The 19,240-nt window shown below is 32.0% G+C and overlaps 3 protein-coding genes and 1 long non-coding RNA gene across 5 annotated transcripts; 1 reads left to right on the top strand and 3 right to left on the bottom strand.

Moving 5' to 3' along the window:
* Positions 1-1,662: 1,662 nt before the first annotated feature.
* LOC119631645 (gamma-glutamyl hydrolase B) lies at positions 1,663-4,404 on the bottom strand. Of its 2 annotated transcripts, none has more exons than XM_038024040.1 (6): positions 4,015-4,404; positions 2,738-2,788; positions 2,424-2,686; positions 2,254-2,360; positions 2,101-2,198; positions 1,663-2,027 (listed from the first exon to the last, which is right to left on the bottom strand). In XM_038024040.1, exons 1-6 carry the CDS (start codon positions 4,167-4,169, stop codon positions 1,721-1,723), a joined length of 981 nt encoding a protein of 326 aa, XP_037879968.1. In that variant the 5' UTR covers positions 4,170-4,404; the 3' UTR covers positions 1,663-1,720. The 2 variants fall into 2 exon arrangements, with proteins under 2 accessions (XP_037879968.1, XP_037879969.1); XM_038024041.1 differs by having other exon boundaries at positions 1,941-2,027; positions 2,095-2,198; positions 4,015-4,402.
* Positions 1,949-2,484, top strand: LOC119631646. The gene is made up of 3 exons (XR_005246706.1): positions 1,949-2,036; positions 2,134-2,294; positions 2,396-2,484. It is a non-coding gene; the product is annotated as an uncharacterized LOC119631646 (long non-coding RNA).
* Positions 4,405-10,599: 6,195 nt separating the features above from the next.
* Positions 10,600-16,808, bottom strand: LOC119645121 (gamma-glutamyl hydrolase). The gene is made up of 7 exons (XM_038045051.1): positions 16,736-16,808; positions 14,045-14,378; positions 12,733-12,783; positions 12,426-12,655; positions 12,239-12,345; positions 11,094-11,191; positions 10,600-10,981 (listed from the first exon to the last, which is right to left on the bottom strand). Exons 2-7 carry the CDS (start codon positions 14,326-14,328, stop codon positions 10,618-10,620), a joined length of 1,134 nt encoding a protein of 377 aa, XP_037900979.1. The 5' UTR covers positions 14,329-14,378; positions 16,736-16,808; the 3' UTR covers positions 10,600-10,617.
* A 603-nt stretch (positions 16,809-17,411) lies between these two features.
* Positions 17,412-18,519, bottom strand: LOC119645125 (iron-sulfur cluster co-chaperone protein HscB). Its single transcript, XM_038045059.1, has 4 exons — positions 18,476-18,519; positions 18,065-18,405; positions 17,895-18,007; positions 17,412-17,829 (listed from the first exon to the last, which is right to left on the bottom strand). The coding sequence occupies exons 2-4, from the start codon at positions 18,374-18,376 to the stop codon at positions 17,433-17,435; spliced, it is 822 nt and encodes a 273-aa protein (XP_037900987.1). The 5' UTR covers positions 18,377-18,405; positions 18,476-18,519; the 3' UTR covers positions 17,412-17,432.
* Positions 18,520-19,240: the final 721 nt, after the last annotated feature.

Below are 19,240 nucleotides of genomic sequence, written 5' to 3'. Positions count from 1 at the left end.
AATAGAGACCAGGACTTCTATGAGAGAGGCATTTTGAAGTTACCTTTAAAATGGCAACAAATCATACAACAAAACGGTGCATATTTGACCCAAATCGGACAATCCGAAGCATGTTAAATAAAGTCCTCAAGTTCATATAAAAATAATGGATTTCTTTTTCCCCAAACTGATAACATGATCTGAGATCTGTAAATTTAGATTGATTGCTTGATAAAATGCGTACATGACGAATTCATCTTTTCCCAAAGTTTAGATATGCATAGTTTAGATATTGATGCTTGTAGTTTATAGGATTCCGTTACTTACAACTTCCCGTTCAATGTGTGTCAAGTTGCAAAGAGATGCATATTAACAAACAATATTTATGGCGCGACATGTTATTTGCCATATATGTAAGCTATGAAAAAATTAGATAACATTGGAAAGGAAGGTATTATGCAAAAAACGTTACTCCCGAAAATTATATTGTAGTATTATCGATCAGTCGAACTCTACCGTAGTCTACAAGTTATTGCTAAGTAAACAATTTCCTACTAACCTAGTTAAGGTAGTGGAATTTTAGTAATAAGCAATTCATATATTAGTAGTAAGCTATAACCTACTTTTAATTATACTATTCGCTTAAGTTAGCATTAATTTATTAGTTATATAAGACACCTGAGCATACCTCAGAAAAGTCAGAATATAAGTATAAACGTTAATAAAGACTTTAAATTAATAAAGACTCAAACGAACCTTTAAATATTGAGTGGTATCACTACAATATAAATTCGCATATGTCCGTCCGTCTCCAGTAAAAGCAATCCACGAATTGATCGATAACTCGGAGCTAAGAATTTCTCTCTATTACAGTTAATTCGCCCGATTTAACACCTTCTGATTACCTTACTCTGATTGAACGGATCAACGATTCTGTAAAGTTGAAGAGATGCTAAAGAGATGAGTCAACAATATTTCTACTCCGATAAAAGGCAAAAGACCATAATAGTAAGTGACGATGCATATTTCGATTACATAATTTTGTCAAAATACAGAAAAACTATCCTTCTTACTTTTCACTCATAATATGTCATCATATTGTTGCTAAAACTTTGCAAAGCCATAATTGAGATAATTAAATCGAACACGAAATGTTTGAAACGTTTATAATAAACAGCGATTATTATGTTCTACAAGCAAACAAATGCATGATCTAGAAGGAAGTTTTGGCAAATTATGGCACCTTAAGCTGGCGGTAACAATGCTTCTCAAATTTGGTGATAGAATTTTAAGTAACCAAGACCAATAATTAAATCTTTTCCATTGTTTATATTTCATAAAAATATACGTATGTATATCCCTATCGCACTAAGCTCTCTAAATGCATAATAGTTTCGAGAAATTTAATACATTAGAAGAGAAAGAAAATGCGATTTTTTTTTTACTTCTACACAATACTTTCATTTTTATTTAGTGAAATTCTTTCCATCTTTCTTTTACATTTAATATCACTGTTGTCAAAATAGGTCTAAATGGCAATCAATATATTATAAAACAATGTATAAAATTTATATTAAATTGTAATACTAACACAATCGTAACACTTTCATGCATTTATTGTCTGTATCGTTGCTTTACAGAAATTTGATAACAAAGGCAAATGTAACCTATGGTAGGATCAAGTTTGAAAATGAAACAACAAAAGTATTTAACTTCGCTTGCTATGACCAGATATAATCATTCAAAGTGCGTTCGTCGATTCGCATTTTATTTTGGGATAATCAACGTTCTTCTTAAATAAATAACATTGCTGTCGAGTAGTGTAGGGTGCTGTAAATTCAATCGGAAAATTATATATTAAATAAGATAACGCTTCGGCTTTCGTGCAAAAATTCTTGTTTTGATGACAGCATTGAACAAAAAATTTTGCAAAATATTGTGTTATCTCGAGGCAACGAAACGAATGACACCGACTACGCTCATCATCGTAGTCATCATATTCGTAGTAGATCTGTTCCGGATGAATTTGCATACCAAAGAAAGGATACCTACAAAAGGTAAGTTGAAGAGAATAAATTTCACCTTATGAAAACATATATATATATATATATATACATTTACTTTTTATGCTCTATAACGCTTATAAATTCTAAGCCTTCCGAGTCTTTATTGGTCGCCAATACGGTCCACTGATCCGCTATATTGAAATCGCCAAGAATCTGATGCAACATTTTTTGTAAATAATAAAGGATAAGAAATTTTTCAAAATCCTACCTGTTTCGTTATACAATACCGATGATTATGATAACCGAAAGGTAATTGGGACATAGCCGTCACTAATTCATCATTGCAGTCTTTCAATAACTTAGAATTCTGTAAAACTATTTTATTTCCTTTCCAATTAACAATTGTTTAGCTTATAAATATGTTTCGAATGTACGCACCATAAGAATTTTCAAGGTTGATGGGAAGAGAGCATTCCATCTTTTTACATTCTATCCTAATGTCGTTACTATTACCTTTAATGGAATGTAACAGCATTAACTGATAACCAAGGCAAGTACCCCATAGGGGAAAATATTTTCCATCTTTATTCATCTCTTCAGCGATTTCGTAAATGAATTTTGAACTTTGCACGCAATCGTTACGCAGATTTTTAGTGCATTTACTATCGTCTAAGAAGACCGCACCACCCGGCAGTAAAATGCTAAAAGCATAAATATCAATAAAGTTTTTATTTTATAAATAATAGTTTTACCCGTTAACCTTTTTCATAATACCTTCGTAGTATGTACGTTTCTGGTTAATCCTGAAAAGAATTAAAGAATAAAAATTCAAAATCATTTTAATGCGAGTTGTTGTTAGATGTACATCAACGTATTGTGAGCAAAAAAAAAAAAAAAAAAAAAAAAAAAATCAAGCATTAACAACGTTACGTATAAATTACCGAAAATCGTTTATATTGAGATGCTTCTAAAGATCAAAATACATTTAAGCGTTCTTTTCATTCAGCGAATTCGTTTGATTAACTTCATTCAATTAACTTGGTCTAACTCTTCCTCTGTTAGACTTAATATTTTATAGATTAGGTAAAGAAAAATTAGTCCTCAGCCTATAACACTGACTGTACAGAGGGTATGTTAAGTATGTTCAGGTGCATGCAATACCCAGAAAGACTTAAAATATGTAAATATGGGTATAGGACTTATACTGGCCGCTTCAGATTCAACTTCTGAATCGATCAAAGTTTGTCTGTCTGTCTATCCGACTATCCTTTTTACCTGTGTGTTCAACCTAATCCAACAGGTCGCAATTGATATTCTAATTAAATTTGATACACGGACCTAGCTTGACTCAAGAACTAACGTTATTGCTAATACTTCGTCGCCGCGAACCACTTCTTCAACCACTTCTCATATTGAAAATTCGTTACATAAACATCTGTATTAGGCGAAGTTAGATAGAGTACTTAAGGGTGGGGGGGGTCTCGTCCCACTATAGCGTTGTAGCTTGTTTGCTAGTTTTTTTTCCACAAGATGATCAATTCTAACAAAGTCTAAATCTAGATATCTAGTTCAAGCTTTCGAAGAAATCCATCGTCTACGAAAGTTTTTAAAAGCTTTTTCTTTTATCTAGCAACAATAGTAGCAAGCGTTTCCATCATCGAAAAATTTTATATAATATAAGCTTTTAAGCTTTTCTGCTTACATGAAAAAAGAAAAAAGAAAAGTCTTTCTTTTCTGAGAAAACTTTCACTCTCCTTGCAAATTATTTACATATCTTAACAAAGCAGAAGACAAATTATTTTTCTCTTTTCCTTTTCTTGCTGTCTCTTTCTCTTTGTCATTCTCTCTTTTTATTTAGCATTTATGCAACAACTATTATTATTATTATTATTATTATTATTGACACCACGTCATCATTGAGAAAAATGTCATTTTTTGCAATTTTCTTAAAGGTAAATAAAAAAAATTTAATGAAATCAACGACACATTAATGGTGTTGTGAAAAAAACACGCAAATATGCCAACATACCATATTGGTACTACCCGCGCACCCATCGATTCTAGATATTTAACATAAGCTGCCGATATATAACTATGGATATCATCACCGTATTTCCGCTGCAGCTCTTGAGCGATATCCATACAGAGGATGCCAATTAATGGCGAGTAATCTTTACCGCACATAATCGAAGAGCTATCGTTGTTACTGAATACTGAACTTAAATATTGATTAATATTTATTCAATTTTACGAATTTTACAATTTTCTTAAAAAGTTTTCTTTGCTTTTAATCCGTTTCTTATAACGCTCTGCTTAGGAATAACGTTAAACTGGCGAATAGTTATTTTTTGAATTGTAATAAAAATATGAATTGTTAGTATTCTTGTAATTTTTGTACATATATGATATCAATTTGTGCATGTGTACACCCACCCACCCAGAAAATAGCTATGCATACAGAGTGCATATAAAATAAACAATTAAAAGACTTAAGAGAAATGAATATGAAAGAAAAACAAATCGCACGTTAAAGCAAATTTATTGCATGCTAGAGCGTCGAATATAGTTAAGAATAGGCAGCATTGCGTATGAGTGTTATATATAAACAAATATTACTCATATACTATATTCACCATAATGAATTTTTTGTTTTTGGATACCCATCACCGAAAGACGTTGAATATAATATACATTTGATCAAAATGTTTGCAACGCTCAGAAGAAAGCGTCATAGACACCACAAATTATATATATTCTCGATCAGCATCAAATTCTAAATTGATTTCATTATATCCGCCTATCCATCTGCGTGTCCGCCTGTCTATGTAATGTGCGTTATAACCATTCTCCTGGCAGCGAATATTTAAATCTCTTGCAAGCAGATTGATATTGAAAATGGGTTAAATCGGTCGAAGGACACGCCCTCACAGTACAGTGTGAATCCATCACCGTACGTCATATGAAGCATTTACACGTACACCAATATGTATGTAGATATGTATATATGTAAGAAGGAAAAAATTAGAACAAAACAGAACAATATGCATTAAATTGTATTAAACGAGTTCGGGAAAAATAAGAAAATTCCTTTTAACATATTCGACCCATTCCCATATTATTGATTGCGTGACCGTCAATGTGGCATATCTCTCCCTCTCTCTCTCTCTCTCTCTCACACACACACACACACACAAACACACACACTCAGAATTGAAATCAAAATTTATATGCGCTTAGTCTCCGCCACAAAAAATTGACAATAATTGGTAGTGAAGTTCATAGAACCTTGTGCTAGTGCTGCTTTCGATTAGTTCAGGACCGACGAAGACAACTCTCTCCCTTCGCCTCCCTTCTACTTCCAACGGAACAGGATTGCTTGCAAATATAATGGAAATTTTTACCTTTTTTTTTTTTTGAAACTTTTCCGACTTTTACGCCCATCTTTAGATCTAAATTATCAATGAAAAAGCAAGAACACTATGATCGATCAAGGCTAGCTAATAGATAATCGATGAAATTTCGCCAAATACAGCCATGCATTTATTTTCATAAAGACGTATAATTGATAAAAGCCTTCATATTAGAGGAGCGGCATAAAACATTCATTTCACTTCATATCTCACTGTATCAAAGAAAAGCGCTAGAGAGGACAAATTGCCCATAAGATAGCAACCAATACAAATGAAATTGAACGCAAGAGAACCTATTGAGTGAGGAGTGTGACAATTAAGATTGCAATATTAGCGCTTTCTATATTCCTAAGCATCCGTATTTAACACCCATCAGGTAAGAAATTTAAAAGAGATCGTAAGTCGTTATAAGTGCTCATCGTTGCCATCACTATCTTTACCACCACTTGTGGTCGTCATTATCAATACTATCATCAGCATTGATCCAATAATTTTCATCAATTTATTATGACGAGTTCCTTACATCATACATGCATCATCCGTCATTATGCCGTCAGATAATCCTAACATATTTAACGTATGCATACGATTCGAACCTTTTCAATCAACATGACAATAAATATTTTCGCTATCTATACGGATCAATAAATTTCAGGTGACTAAGTCGACGTAGCTAAGTGAGCTTCTTTATTCTTTAGCTCTTTTTGTGATAACAGGTTGACCAAAATCGACTAATAGACATTACATGCCTGAGTGTTGCGTTTGCGGTTAAATTGTTAAAAGGGAATACCCTTAGGCACCAGTGGTTTTTGGAAGCTATTCATTTCAATGTTCCCAAGCAGAAGCTTTTGTTATTTTCTACTTTTAAAACTATTACATTATAAAACCAATTACCTATTGTTTAAACAATTTGTTCAACTTTGTCAATTGTTTCATGCTAATTATTATTTTTTATGATGTTACTTGCAATTGCTTAGAAGAAAATCGAAAGCAAAAAAAAATTACCCGACAATTCAATTTGTTACACATTATTTATATTATTATTATTATTATTATTATTATAACTTTAGACTAATGAAATAAATTCTTAAACTAAAAAAAAAAAAAAAAGAAGACACTGAGCACTACCAACACAGGCTATCGGCTGTAATTTACAAAAGTACATTAGATATTAAGTCTAGTAGTTTTGATAAAGTGATATATGTTGCATTGATATTCTGTTTTGTAGCTGATTGTAGAATGTCCATAGAGTTAATCGTTCCAAATGCAATACGACTAGCCAAGGTCAAGCTAAGGCAATCACAGAGTATGTGCTTTATAGTGACAATTGCTTCACAATTACAGATTGGAATAGAAGACTTCTTTACGATCGATTGGTGAGTTACAATTGTATGATGACCAAGGTGAATTCTCGAAAATGTTTGGATCTTGATTTTCTCAACATTCGTTGCGTGTAAAGGTAGAATTAATTGAGGATGAATAGACGAAGAGTCGTGCTGATGATCGTATTGTGAGATTTTCTTCTGTAATTTTCTCTTTAACTTTTCCTCTAATGTATCTTTGAAGATTCAACTTTTCCATGACATCATCCATGATTAGAGGTGCAGAAGCAGCATACTAAACCGATATGACTAGGTACCCGTCACATTTGAATTTTTTTCGCCAGGTGTTGTAATGATATTCCTTAATTTGTCGATGATGCTCCATCTCGAAGTCGACGGATTCCGCATAGCTTTTAATACAGTTAAACTGTCCAGTAACAATGACGGTTTTGAGTTTGTTCTTATGGGAAAGATTCGCAGCGTGAAGGATGACCCTGACTTCGGTTATGAAAGTTGAAGAAGGTGAATGAGAAGAAACTGTCCTGACGCATCTACCACGGCATAAGCAGGCGGCAGACCAGAAGATTTTGAGCCGTCTGTGTACAAAAGATTCCAACCGTTACTCTCCAGCACTTGGGTTTTCTCAGCTATTAGATTTCTGAAGACGCAATTGGGAGTATCTACTTTCTTGTGCATAGACAGCGAAATGTCAAAAGAGCAGTCTTTCAAAATAGCGGTAAACTTTAATATTTTTTCATATACGGTCGAGTTTTATTCTAAGCTTTTATGCTTTTAAATAAATTAATAAATAAATCGTACAAGAATTGCACTTAATTTAAATTGCTTATGCTTAGTCCTTTGCTCATGTATTCGTACTCATAATGCAACGATTAAACATACTGTAAGGAATTTTACATATCGTTTACCTACACCTTTGTTAACAACAATTTTCTATAATCGGGCTAAACTCCGCTAAAATTTTATCAAGTGCCCCGCCAAGGAGTGTTTCTTTAATTTTCGGACCCTATTGAGAATTGTCACTTACCATTATCAGCAAGAGAGCTTGAATCGAAATCTGAAAATCACTTCTTCCTGCATTCGAAACCGAAAGTACGAACTTATCCGCACTAATCATAACTGATTATCGTGATCAACTGATATATTCTGTGCGTTACTAACTGTTATTTCCCTACGCAATAGATTTAATAGAAAAAAAATATGTAAAAGTTAGATACGATTTTGATCCGTCCCATATCTCTTCCCAAGTCTTCATAGAGGTCTAGAACTCATAAGACGATAAGTCTAGAATTTTCATCAAAATTTCCATGTATTCTACATTTACAAAGGTCTTCCACCTTCCACCGACTTTCGGCGTATTATTTCTGGGCGGAACTGTTTCCTCAGACGAGAGATAGTTACTGAACTGGACTGAAAATCGGTGAAAAGATTAAATATGAAGTTTGTGCCCCGTTTGTGGCACTTGTCCTGTTTATCAACTAATGATCGCAATTAGATCAGAAATAATATCAGATGATGAAAAATCCGGCTCCCATAAATTTTGAAAATTCAGAAGAATTCAGTGAACTTTAGACGGTATGGTATCCTACTCTTTACTCAGACTGAAGTTAAATAATTTTTTATTTTCTCTTTTTCGAAAATGATTTTCTTATAAATTACTGTTATTTCAATTTCAATTGTCATAAACATATAATTGCGATTAGTTGTTTGAGTTAGGAGACGATTGATATCAAATGTTTGTAGAAGATTACACATTACAGGGAAAGTAAAATATAATAAAGTTGTAAATTAAGATCAATAGCCGTTTTGTCGTAGTATTCCGATCAACGTCATTAACCGTAATCTTAAGTAGTACTCGACAAAAAATCATAAAAACAATTATTCTTTTTTATAAAATCTATAAAGACAAGATATGACTAATGACATGACGTTCTCGTTATTTATTTGACAGAATTAACGCTTCTCCGGAAAATTGTCATAAAAAGTTGGAATTTTTCCGAGGAAAGCGAAAATGTATTCCAATTATTTTCCAATGAATGGTAATTTGCAGCAAGCATCAAGATTTGATCGGACAAGTTGCAAAGAGATCTTGTTACGCTTGCAAGTATCGCAAAATCTTTTGTCCTTTACGTAGACAAAATGTTTAGGGCAGCGAGCAGCGAAGCTTTGACGCAAACCCCCTTCAAGCAAGGAAAAGTGTTATATGAATATAATAAATTACCAAACGCTACCCACGAGGAGAAAGTACATGAACACTATACCACTATAAGCAGCTTCAGTTACGAATGAGATCAAGCATATGTAGAAGATTTAAATAAATTTAAATAATTACGCCAACGCGTCACAGAGTCGCAGAGGCTCTCTCTGTTCATTCTCAACATGAATGTTATTGATACAGATTTCATGAAGTGGGGCGGCTTACTTTCTCTCTGAAACCAGGTACGTTTTCAACCGTCTGGGAGGTTAGTTTTCTTATACCAATTCATAAAAATGACAATAGGCAGTGGGTTGAGAATTGCAGAAGTATTGCGAAACTGAGTACACTTCCCATATAATTAGAGTCTATCATTGTTCGACATTTAACTTTCCCAAAGCGATCGTACGTTTCCCCAAATTAAAACGAACTTTTACTTGCAATTTATATTTCAAGGCCTTCTCTCGTTGTGCGCAGACGCATGTTATCCGCTGAACACTATTGCATTAATATGCAACAACATGGCTGCATGGTTCGCAATTTTCGCAGATTTCTTAATATTAAAAAAATATAATTCTCAAGAAAGAACTTATTCACTACAGAATGCTTGCTTCATCGAGTCACATATAATGCAAAACCTAGAGACGTTTCTCGATCGGCAGGTACTATTTGATAAGAGAATCTAGCTTAATGAAGCTGGATTACTGTTTGCCCTTGTAAAGCGTTGGTTGAAACAATTTCCGGATTCATATATCGCAAAAAGCTTAAATATGTCATTGATTGTGTGGACCTACACTCGAATACGCTATTATGGTCATGGGCATACGTAATCGTATTTTCACATATTTTCACGATTTTGAGATATGTAATCCAAATTGGAGAATGAAAGAAAAAAAAGTCATTTTGTTTTTTCTTACAAACGTCGAATACAAATGTGTACAAATGTGTATGTAAATCAAACAACAACATAAAAAAAAAATTAATAGTTATCTGAATATTACAAACGATAAAGGTTTGCTTAACTTTATCGTATTTCATATATAATAGATATAAACACATTTACAAATATATATATATATATATATATATATATATAAATGCATTGAAAATACTTGAAATATTTAATATATCATAAGTAGAGAAAATTTTTTTATATTTTTTGCGAGGTAAACCGTTTATTAATACAATTATCTTTATTATGAAATAATGAGTTGAAAATATACATACATCCACACATAACGGTTATCGGTTCATCTATGTATGTATGTATGTGCTTTTCTTTTATGCGGGGTGGCATGGTGGCAGCACACGCCAACTAGTCTGCAAACCATCCCAGAACCGCTTTCCCATTGCCACGAGAAGGATGCTTATGGGTTTCCTTATATCCCTATTATATATCATCGTCCCCGCCTGAGATCAGGGATTCAAATGTGTCTATGTATGTATGTATTTTTCTTTCTCTTTCTCTCTATGTATGTGTGTGTGCGTTTCGATATCTCTTTTGGATATCATTCTTAAGGCTTGACTGTTGAATAATTGTTTGACTTATTTACATAATTAAAACGAATTACATATGTACAAGTATGCAAATGAATAGTTTACCGCAATTTCAATTTCTTTATAAATATTTTGTCCTTTTTTGGTTTTTTTTTTTTTTTTTTTTTTTTTTCAAAAAATCTTGCAAGTTTTCATAACCATACTTCTCGGCTTAGGTTTAAGGCAGTGTATGCAGAAGTTATTGAAAATATAATTAAACTTGTATTTAAACTATCGACTGTATCGCTTGCATTATCCACATCGTCGAACAGATACTGTTGCTGAAACGATGAACCTAATATGCCCGTATATATCGGATTATAATTATAAATTAATTTATTCGCTTCCTCAGTGCGATTGGCAAAATATTGATGATTACGTCGTGCTTCGTTCACCATGAAATTTCCAAAATATTGTGAGGCCGTTATCGCTAGAGACGTATGCGTAATATTACGATTTTTAACAAACTCGAAAAGATTCTTTTCCGGATGAAATTGTGTGCCATAAAACGGATATCTAAATAAATATGATAAAGTAAAAAATTCAATATTTAATAATATTTAATTAATAATCATTAGAAAAAAAAAAAAGAAGAAAAAAATTGTATATTTATTTTGTATTTATTCACCTTAGATGCTCTATTGTTGATATAAATTCAATGCCATCCCAATCATGATTTAAACTCATTACCCGCCAAATTTCATTTAATTTCATGGCAGCAAATGTCTAAAACAATGAATGAAAATAAAAAAATCGAATAACAAAATAAATCAATTAACTCATTATAATCGATCGAAAAGCCGATCGATCGATCATCAAATACTATACCGAATTTTTTCGTACTACAATCTAAACTCAAGAATTAAATCAAAATTCAACATTTCAGTTATTTGAAGGTGAGCCAAAGCCTATTACAAATTAAAAGCATCTGAATGCTTATCTCCTGAAAAATGGGCGAATGCAATTCAAATTTCTTAATAAACTATACAAGCAAAATTTTCATTAGAATATATTTTACATTTTACATGATGTCTCTTGTCATGACGGCAACTTCTTTTATAAGAACATTTACATAAGGAGGCCTTCGTTTCATTCTATGCAGAAATGATTCTGAATCGACGGACTGATATAATAAGAAATTCATCTGTTGTTTTTTGTTGTTTGCCCTCATATCGCAAGAAATGTAACGTATAACTCGGTTCGCATGTTATCACTCGGCATTTGAAGATGATATGATATTTTGATGAATTTCTGAATATTGCACGCATTCCCGGCCCCTCGTACCACAGGAGACGTATTGTGATATGATGATATGATGATATGTAATTTTCATGAATTTCATCATGATTTTTGGTTGCCAGCATTTCAGTGGACCGATAGAAATTGTTTGTGTTTTTGTTATTTCGATATGAATTAATGAATGAATGAATGAATGAATGAATGAATGAGTGAAGAGTTATCGATAATAAAATCTTATCATTTCTTGTTTTTAATTTCAATTTTTTCAATTTTTACCCATTTATTCCATTTTTCTTCGATTGATTTAATAGTAAGTAAGTATTATAGTAAATTAAGTAAATAATTAAAAAAAAAAAAAATCATTTAAATGAATGAAATGCAAGCATTACCACGCAAACAAGTATATATGCATTCATCTATACAAATTATATATCTCGGGAATGTGACGAAGCTTTCAATTTATCTGGCGCGAGACGCAACTTAAGCATAACGTGAATCGTAAACTGAATACATTGAAATTCGTATTTTACTTACCTCTTGAGTAAAACAATATAAATGAAAGTTAGCTGTAACCGGATATGTTTTTAAAATGTGAATAATATCCGCACTTGCGTTACCAAATAAACGTGACTTATCGTAGTCTAAAAACGAATGAATAAATAAATTATAAAAAATTTTTTTTAGAGTTTTTTGCTAAGAACATTTAAAAATTTTACCCAACCTTTTTCAAACTCTAGGGGTAAAGCTTGGGCTCGCGATGAGCAATACGTGCGCGGTTCCTTTGGATGAGCTGATAAGTATACCAATAACTCAAAGCCCAAACATGTACCCCATAGGGGAAAATGAATGCCCTTATCATTCATTTCAATGGCAATCTCATATATGTAACGGCCAGCATCGTGATAACCATTTGATTGATTAAAATATGTGGCTCCACCCGGCAATAAGATCCTAATATAAGAATATAAAATATTACAACAAAAAAATTCATTCAAAAAAAAAAATAAATAAATAAATAAATAATTTACCCATTAATTTTTGTCATAATATCTTCATAATACTCGCGTGGTTGGCCAATCCTGCAAAATTAAAGGAAATCATTTTAACACGAAAAATATGAAATATTCGTAAATTAAGTTTACTCATCAATTAATAAACAATTTGAACATTTATTAACTGAAAATGTGGCGCGTGTTTGTTTATTTTCAAAGTCAATGCAATAAGGCGGCGTTAAGTTCATCGCCAATGACCTACAAAAACCAAAGGCATGACACATACGTATTGGGCGCACACAACCACTACACCTCATCTACCTCCCTATCTCTTTGCCTTTTCGCACTCTTCTCTGACCGTCACTTTGTCTCTCACACATATGCAGTATGACTTCTGAGTGATTGATTATATTAAAAAAAATCATAAATAAATAAAGAAGTATATATATCGAACGGTAGATTACTCAGTTCCAATTTGTCCAACGCCCATTAGCCTATTTCGCATCTTACCCGCACCCCGCCCCTCTTCTTTCGCCTTAATAAAGCTAAGCAGGACCCGTTATCTTATCTCGCATCTTCTTGATCCAATCTTGCTGATTACAATCGATCCTTTCATACGCTATCCCCCCGCCCCTTTCAGCGCCTTAATAAAGCTATCAAGAACTCGTTAGCCTATTTTGCATCTTACCCGCATCCCGCCCCTCTTCTTTCGCCTTAATAAAGCCATCCAGGACCCGTTCGCCGATCCGATCTTGCTGATTATACTGATACGATCCTCTAAGATGATGCCCTCTTATAAATAAATTACACTGTTTTCATAACTTTCCATATTGTTCGTATGGAATTCATTCATACCTTCTTACAAACTACTTAATTAATTTTAAAATATTATACGTATCACTTTAGAGTTCTCAAGATTCGTTCTAAACGTATGTAATTTGTTCAGCGGTTTTTCTTCATTAGTCTATTTAATTGTTTATTTTTATAATTATTTATTTTTATTTATTAATTTATTTAAATTTTTTTATTAAATCATTGCCATAATTTTTGTTTGAGACGTTACGTGCACTGATAACATTATCTTTTCATTTTTCCTTTATGAAGCAAACGTTAATTACTGATAAAATGACTTTCCAAGATTTAGTTATTAAGATTAGTTACAAACAACTTGATTGATTATAATAAGCATACACGCGAACATATACACACCCATACATATATATACACATGTATATATATATATATCATATATATCATAAGAATTTGATTTAAGGGATTTCAAAAAAACTTTATTTAAAAAATTGTTAAGCAAAAGAAAAACAAAAAGTATTCACTTATTTTTACTTACCATATCGGTACGACACGGCCACCTGAACTTTCAACAAATTTCACATACGATGCGGCTATATAACTTTTATAATTTTTCTCGGGAAATTTTTTCGAAATTAATTTAGAAATTTCTTGACTTAATACACCAATAATTGGTTCAGTGTTCTCATCGTTGATATTAACCGCCGGGTCATTGTTCACGTCCAATTTTTTTACAAAACTTTTCGCATAAGCGAACGTTAACTCATTACCGAAATATTGAAAGCAAAGTTGATAAAATAGTAAATAGAATATTGAATACATAGCCAATGCGAGCGGTGTACGGTCTAACGAGCTGTTAATCAAAGGAATAACTGCCCTTTGAGCGAGCGTTTAAATTAAGAATGAACGTCAATGAACATGTGCTGGTAAATTTGTTGTATTTATTATTTCTTATTTGTGAATTACAATTAAGACGTAACAATACAGCCAACAACAACACACTGTGCACATAGATATTTTTCATAAAAATTATTTCTGTTGTTTTTTTTTTTGTTTTTTCTGTTTTCTGGTTTCTTTTTTCATAAAGAGCGTTACACTAACTCGTGGAATTAGTTTTTTTTTAACGTTAAAGTAAAATTTGCACTCAATGCAAATAATTTCTATTAATTTAATAGCGTTTTGATAAATTGAGACAATTTATGCATATTCCTTGGAAAGCTTAAATTTGCTCTAATTTGTTTTTAATTTCGCATTGAATTAATTTTGGTCATTTTACTTGCGTAACGAAGCCCCAGCTAGACTTTCATATTTTTATTAATTTTCTGCAAGAAAAAAAAAAAAAGCTCGAAATTAATTGCGATCCGTGCCCATATCGAGGAGGGCTATAGAAAAAAATATATACAGACACGCTCTTGATTAGAAAAACACCGAACGATTTTCAGATCTGCATTAATCGATCGCTAAAATTTGCACGAAAGAATCGTATCTCTTATATCTTCCATCGATGGAACTGACGGATTTTTGCAATAAAAAAATGGATCCCAGTTGCCAAATAATAAGCAAAAAAAAAGCACGAAAAGCAAACGTGTTTTTAGTTTTTGTTGCACTGTAGGCGTGTCCTTCGACCTCTTTAGGCATATTTTCAAATTCTTTTGCAAATTTATAGACGATATATTCTTATTTTCGAACTGGTGAACGTTGACCACTATATGATACTATAAGAATTGGGCAGACGGCACATTGTGCACTTAGGCACGTTCCGAATTTGCCACTGGTTAAGAATCTATGAGAGAATTCATAAAGTTTTTGAGGTTTTCACAAAGCAGTTAAAACTTGGGTTTAAGTTTGACCGATTCTACCTCTTATCCTTCGGTGGTGGATGTATTTAATTATTAATAATTTTGCTTTGTAACACACGGATATGTCCATTAGAAACAAGGTCGCAAAAATTAATACGGAATCTATATATTTATTCTCAGTTAAAGGCAAAAAAATCTGATCAATTTATATATATATATATATGTATTATGAATAAAAAAAATATTACTTACAAGCTATGAAAGCAATTGAGCTCAATCTTAATACAAATAATATTTTCCAAAGTCATTTAAAATTTAAACTGACACGCCCACAATTAAGAAAATATTTCAATATGTTCATCTATGGTATTAACATGGCCGATATCAAAAATACGTCACAATCAATAAAATGCAAAATTTCTTATTTCGTTCTTTAACTTCTATGATTTGATGCCCAAAAGTATTGAATGAGGAGGAGAAAATCATGTAAATTAAAGAATTTTTTTCTTTTTTTTTTTCAAATCCATTGACTACGTTATGAATTATTCCTTTGCGCTCTGCAATCGTCACCTCTCTAAAAAAGTTAAATAATTTTATCCTTCTATTCTTGCAATTCCAAAAAATACGTATTTTAAGACACTTTTAAACTCTGCCAGCAGTATTCACCAATGTAACATATCTTTCTCAAGCAATGTGGACACATACGGTAAATGTCAAGGGGATAATTCCATCCGATCAGATTGATACTTTCCACATAATGTAAACCCATTATCCATTACTGTACATATAATGTATTTAATAGTAATGATATAGATAGTAAAAATAGAAAGAAAAAGTACCTCTGAGGGCTATGTCGTTTAGTTTTGACAAATACAAAAAAAAGAAAATTACAAAACACTAGATTAATTAAATCCTTTTTTATTCCTATTTATAGAATTGATTGTCATTGTATTCGACAGGTTCTTGCTTGATACTGAAATAGGGGAAAAACCGTGTTAATCACAAAGTATGCGATATAGTCTTTGATATCATGCATAAATTTGGGGGCGGGGATCATTTCTATTTAAACTTGAACTGCCCTGTTCGGGAACAATTAAAAATGTGCAATTATTTTCCTTACATGATGACAATTACAAAATTCTGGAATCTGCTTCATTGAGTGGAAAAAAGTTCTTATATATGGTATGGTATCTTTAAAAAATTTCATAGATTCTTCTCCTCTGATTCTTCTCTTTTACGCCCTTTTTATTATTCCCGCGATCGGAGTATTTCAACGAGGCCATAAGGCCATATTGTTCATTGCTTTTCATTGCGGAAGTTCAAAAACGAAAAACAACTTACATAGAGAAGTAAACATGCAAAACGTTCCGCCTCATAAAAAATAATAATAATAATAAATAGAAGATGATTTGCATATTTTTTTTTTTTACCGCGTCAATGCCGATAGCGCTGAAAGAGCTGCTGGCTGGCAGTATTCTCTAAATCAAGATCAACAATCTTTTAATTTCGAATGTCGAGAGAAATAATTTCGTTTCAGTTAAAATGGAAAATAAATCGATTTTTTTATTGATTTTTTCTTTGTAAAATTTGTTTAATATTTGTTGTTTATTTTAACAATGTATAATTTTTCGCAGATATATTCATAACAGGTTACACGTTATGCTGCCTAAACGTGCGCACACTCACTATTATTATTAAATAAAATTAAAAAGCTAGTAGTTCGAAATTTCACATAGTCACTGAGCACTGTTGGTTAATATGAGTAAACTAAAATGCTTATTTTAAAGAATATCACATTGAAAATTTGTATCTTTCACTATGCAATTTACGGACATATGAGTCTACTTAGACATTCCAATTAAACTAAGATTTGAAAACTTAAATATTAAATATATAACTGATAGTATAAGAAAATACTAAAAAAAAATCCCCGCAACTTTGAATAGCTTATGAAAGCCACCATCAATATCAATCACGTGTATTACGTATGTAAGCCTGCGAGGTGTACAAATACAGCTGAGTCATGTTATAATTTTGCAAATATCCAACAGGTTTCATGATGACAATTCACAACGATTTTCCCTCTCTCTATCTGATCTCCTTTGAAATATTCTCGCTCTCACTTTCTCAAGAGCTAATTCCGTTCATCAATGTTTGTGATTTATTTTTAACACTATTCTCTATGCTAATTAAATATTTCATTTCTATTAGCAACAACTGTGCAACCTCAAAATTACTATCATTAAAGGCTCGACTCAATTCGAGCACTTTTTTTTCTAAATCGTCTTTTAGACGTTTGCTCAACTTTTTGAGATCTTCGATGTTAGTGGCATCTTCAACTTGTTCATTACGCTCCATCATTTCCATAAGAAATTCCTTATTTAGTGCGCTATTATCTTGAGGTAATTGAAGACCACTTAAATTTAACAAATACTGACCACGTTCTATGGGTATCAATAATGTTTTATAAGCCTTATTAATTAAAGAACTCCAATCGGCTGAATTGTTTTGTTCACGTGAAGACCTAAAATGATTTTTCTACATCTAAATACATTCATAAAATTACTCGCAATCACACATTATACATACTTATTACTGAATTTATCAGGATGCACTATTGATTGCATTTGACGAAAGCGTTTAGTTAAAGATTGCGCATCGAGTGAGAAATCTTGTGCTATATTCATTAAGTTAAAATAATTCTGCGAAGATTTGATAAGCACTATTTTTATGTAATCAGGAATATATTTAAAACTTACAATATCCTTGTCAACGTCTTGCAAGTGATGACAATTTCCACACATCATAGCTTCCGTCGACATGTCGAGAGATTTCTTACAATTCCAGCATTCCTTGACTAAAGTGGATGAAATTGTAGGTGCATAACCTCTTCTCTGTTGTTGATTTACCAAGCCTTGATATATAATTTCTTTACATTCTAAATCCAAATGTAAACTTGGTCTAGCTATGCTATTGCATAAACATCGATTTTGCATAACGTTACTTTGTGCTGCCCCCCATTGCGGTTTTCGCACATGTACAGTTAAGTTAGTTTTAAAAAACCGTTTCATACTCTTTTGCGATGGAATATTGTTAAGACCTTCAATTAAAACATAAAACAAAATATTAGTCCCTCTGACGAAATCAATTCTACAATAAATAAAACCTACTTTATGTAAAGAATATTGCCAATAGAAAATCGTAGTTGTACAATGTTGCCATTTCCTAAAATAAGTAGTATTGTCATAATGCAAGTACATTTTAAAATGTTGACGGCGCGAAAACTTTGCAAAAAGAAATGCTTTTCCACAAAAAAATTAAATATCCATACAAAGCGTTTAACAAATAACGGCGCTTTTGCGGCTAAATAAATATCATTCCTACATTTATAAAATCCATTGTTCGTGTGTGTAGATTTTACTAACACATGATATACTTGATCATTGGGTCTTTTTTCACACATCACAGCAAGTTTTTGGTTGTTGATTCCCTGAATAGAAGAAGAAGAAAAATATATAATTTTAACGTTTGTTTTTAGTTATGAACATAAACAAAGCGAATAAGTAAAGCAAACAAACAAGTCTTCTTCTTTACTTAAATGCAACTAATGAAAATTATTTACAACATTGTTGCCAATAGCTCAAGTATGAAAACATTGAGAGGCGTAGCCGATGGCATTTCTCGCTGTAACTAAATTTTTGCTCAAAGCTGCCAAAATAATATTTTTTTGTTTAATTCTTTAGCCCGTGGCTTGCATCGCCAATAATTTATTTGCGATGGCGCCGAATTTAAATTTATGCTCTTCTACTTACTTTTATTAAACAAAGAAAAAAATTATTAGTCAACAAATATGTTGTCTGCTTCTTCCAACTTCTTTGTTTCATCTTCTTCTTTCTTTTTCAACAATTAATAGATCAATTTGGACCCCCGTTCTA

This window comes from Glossina fuscipes, unplaced genomic scaffold (genome assembly GCF_014805625.2).
Source record: "Glossina fuscipes isolate IAEA_lab_2018 unplaced genomic scaffold, Yale_Gfus_2 1, whole genome shotgun sequence".
NCBI lineage: Eukaryota > Metazoa > Arthropoda > Insecta > Diptera > Glossinidae > Glossina > Glossina fuscipes.
The sequence above is the reverse complement of the archived record's forward strand: the minus strand, read 5'-3'. Positions and strand labels throughout refer to the sequence as shown.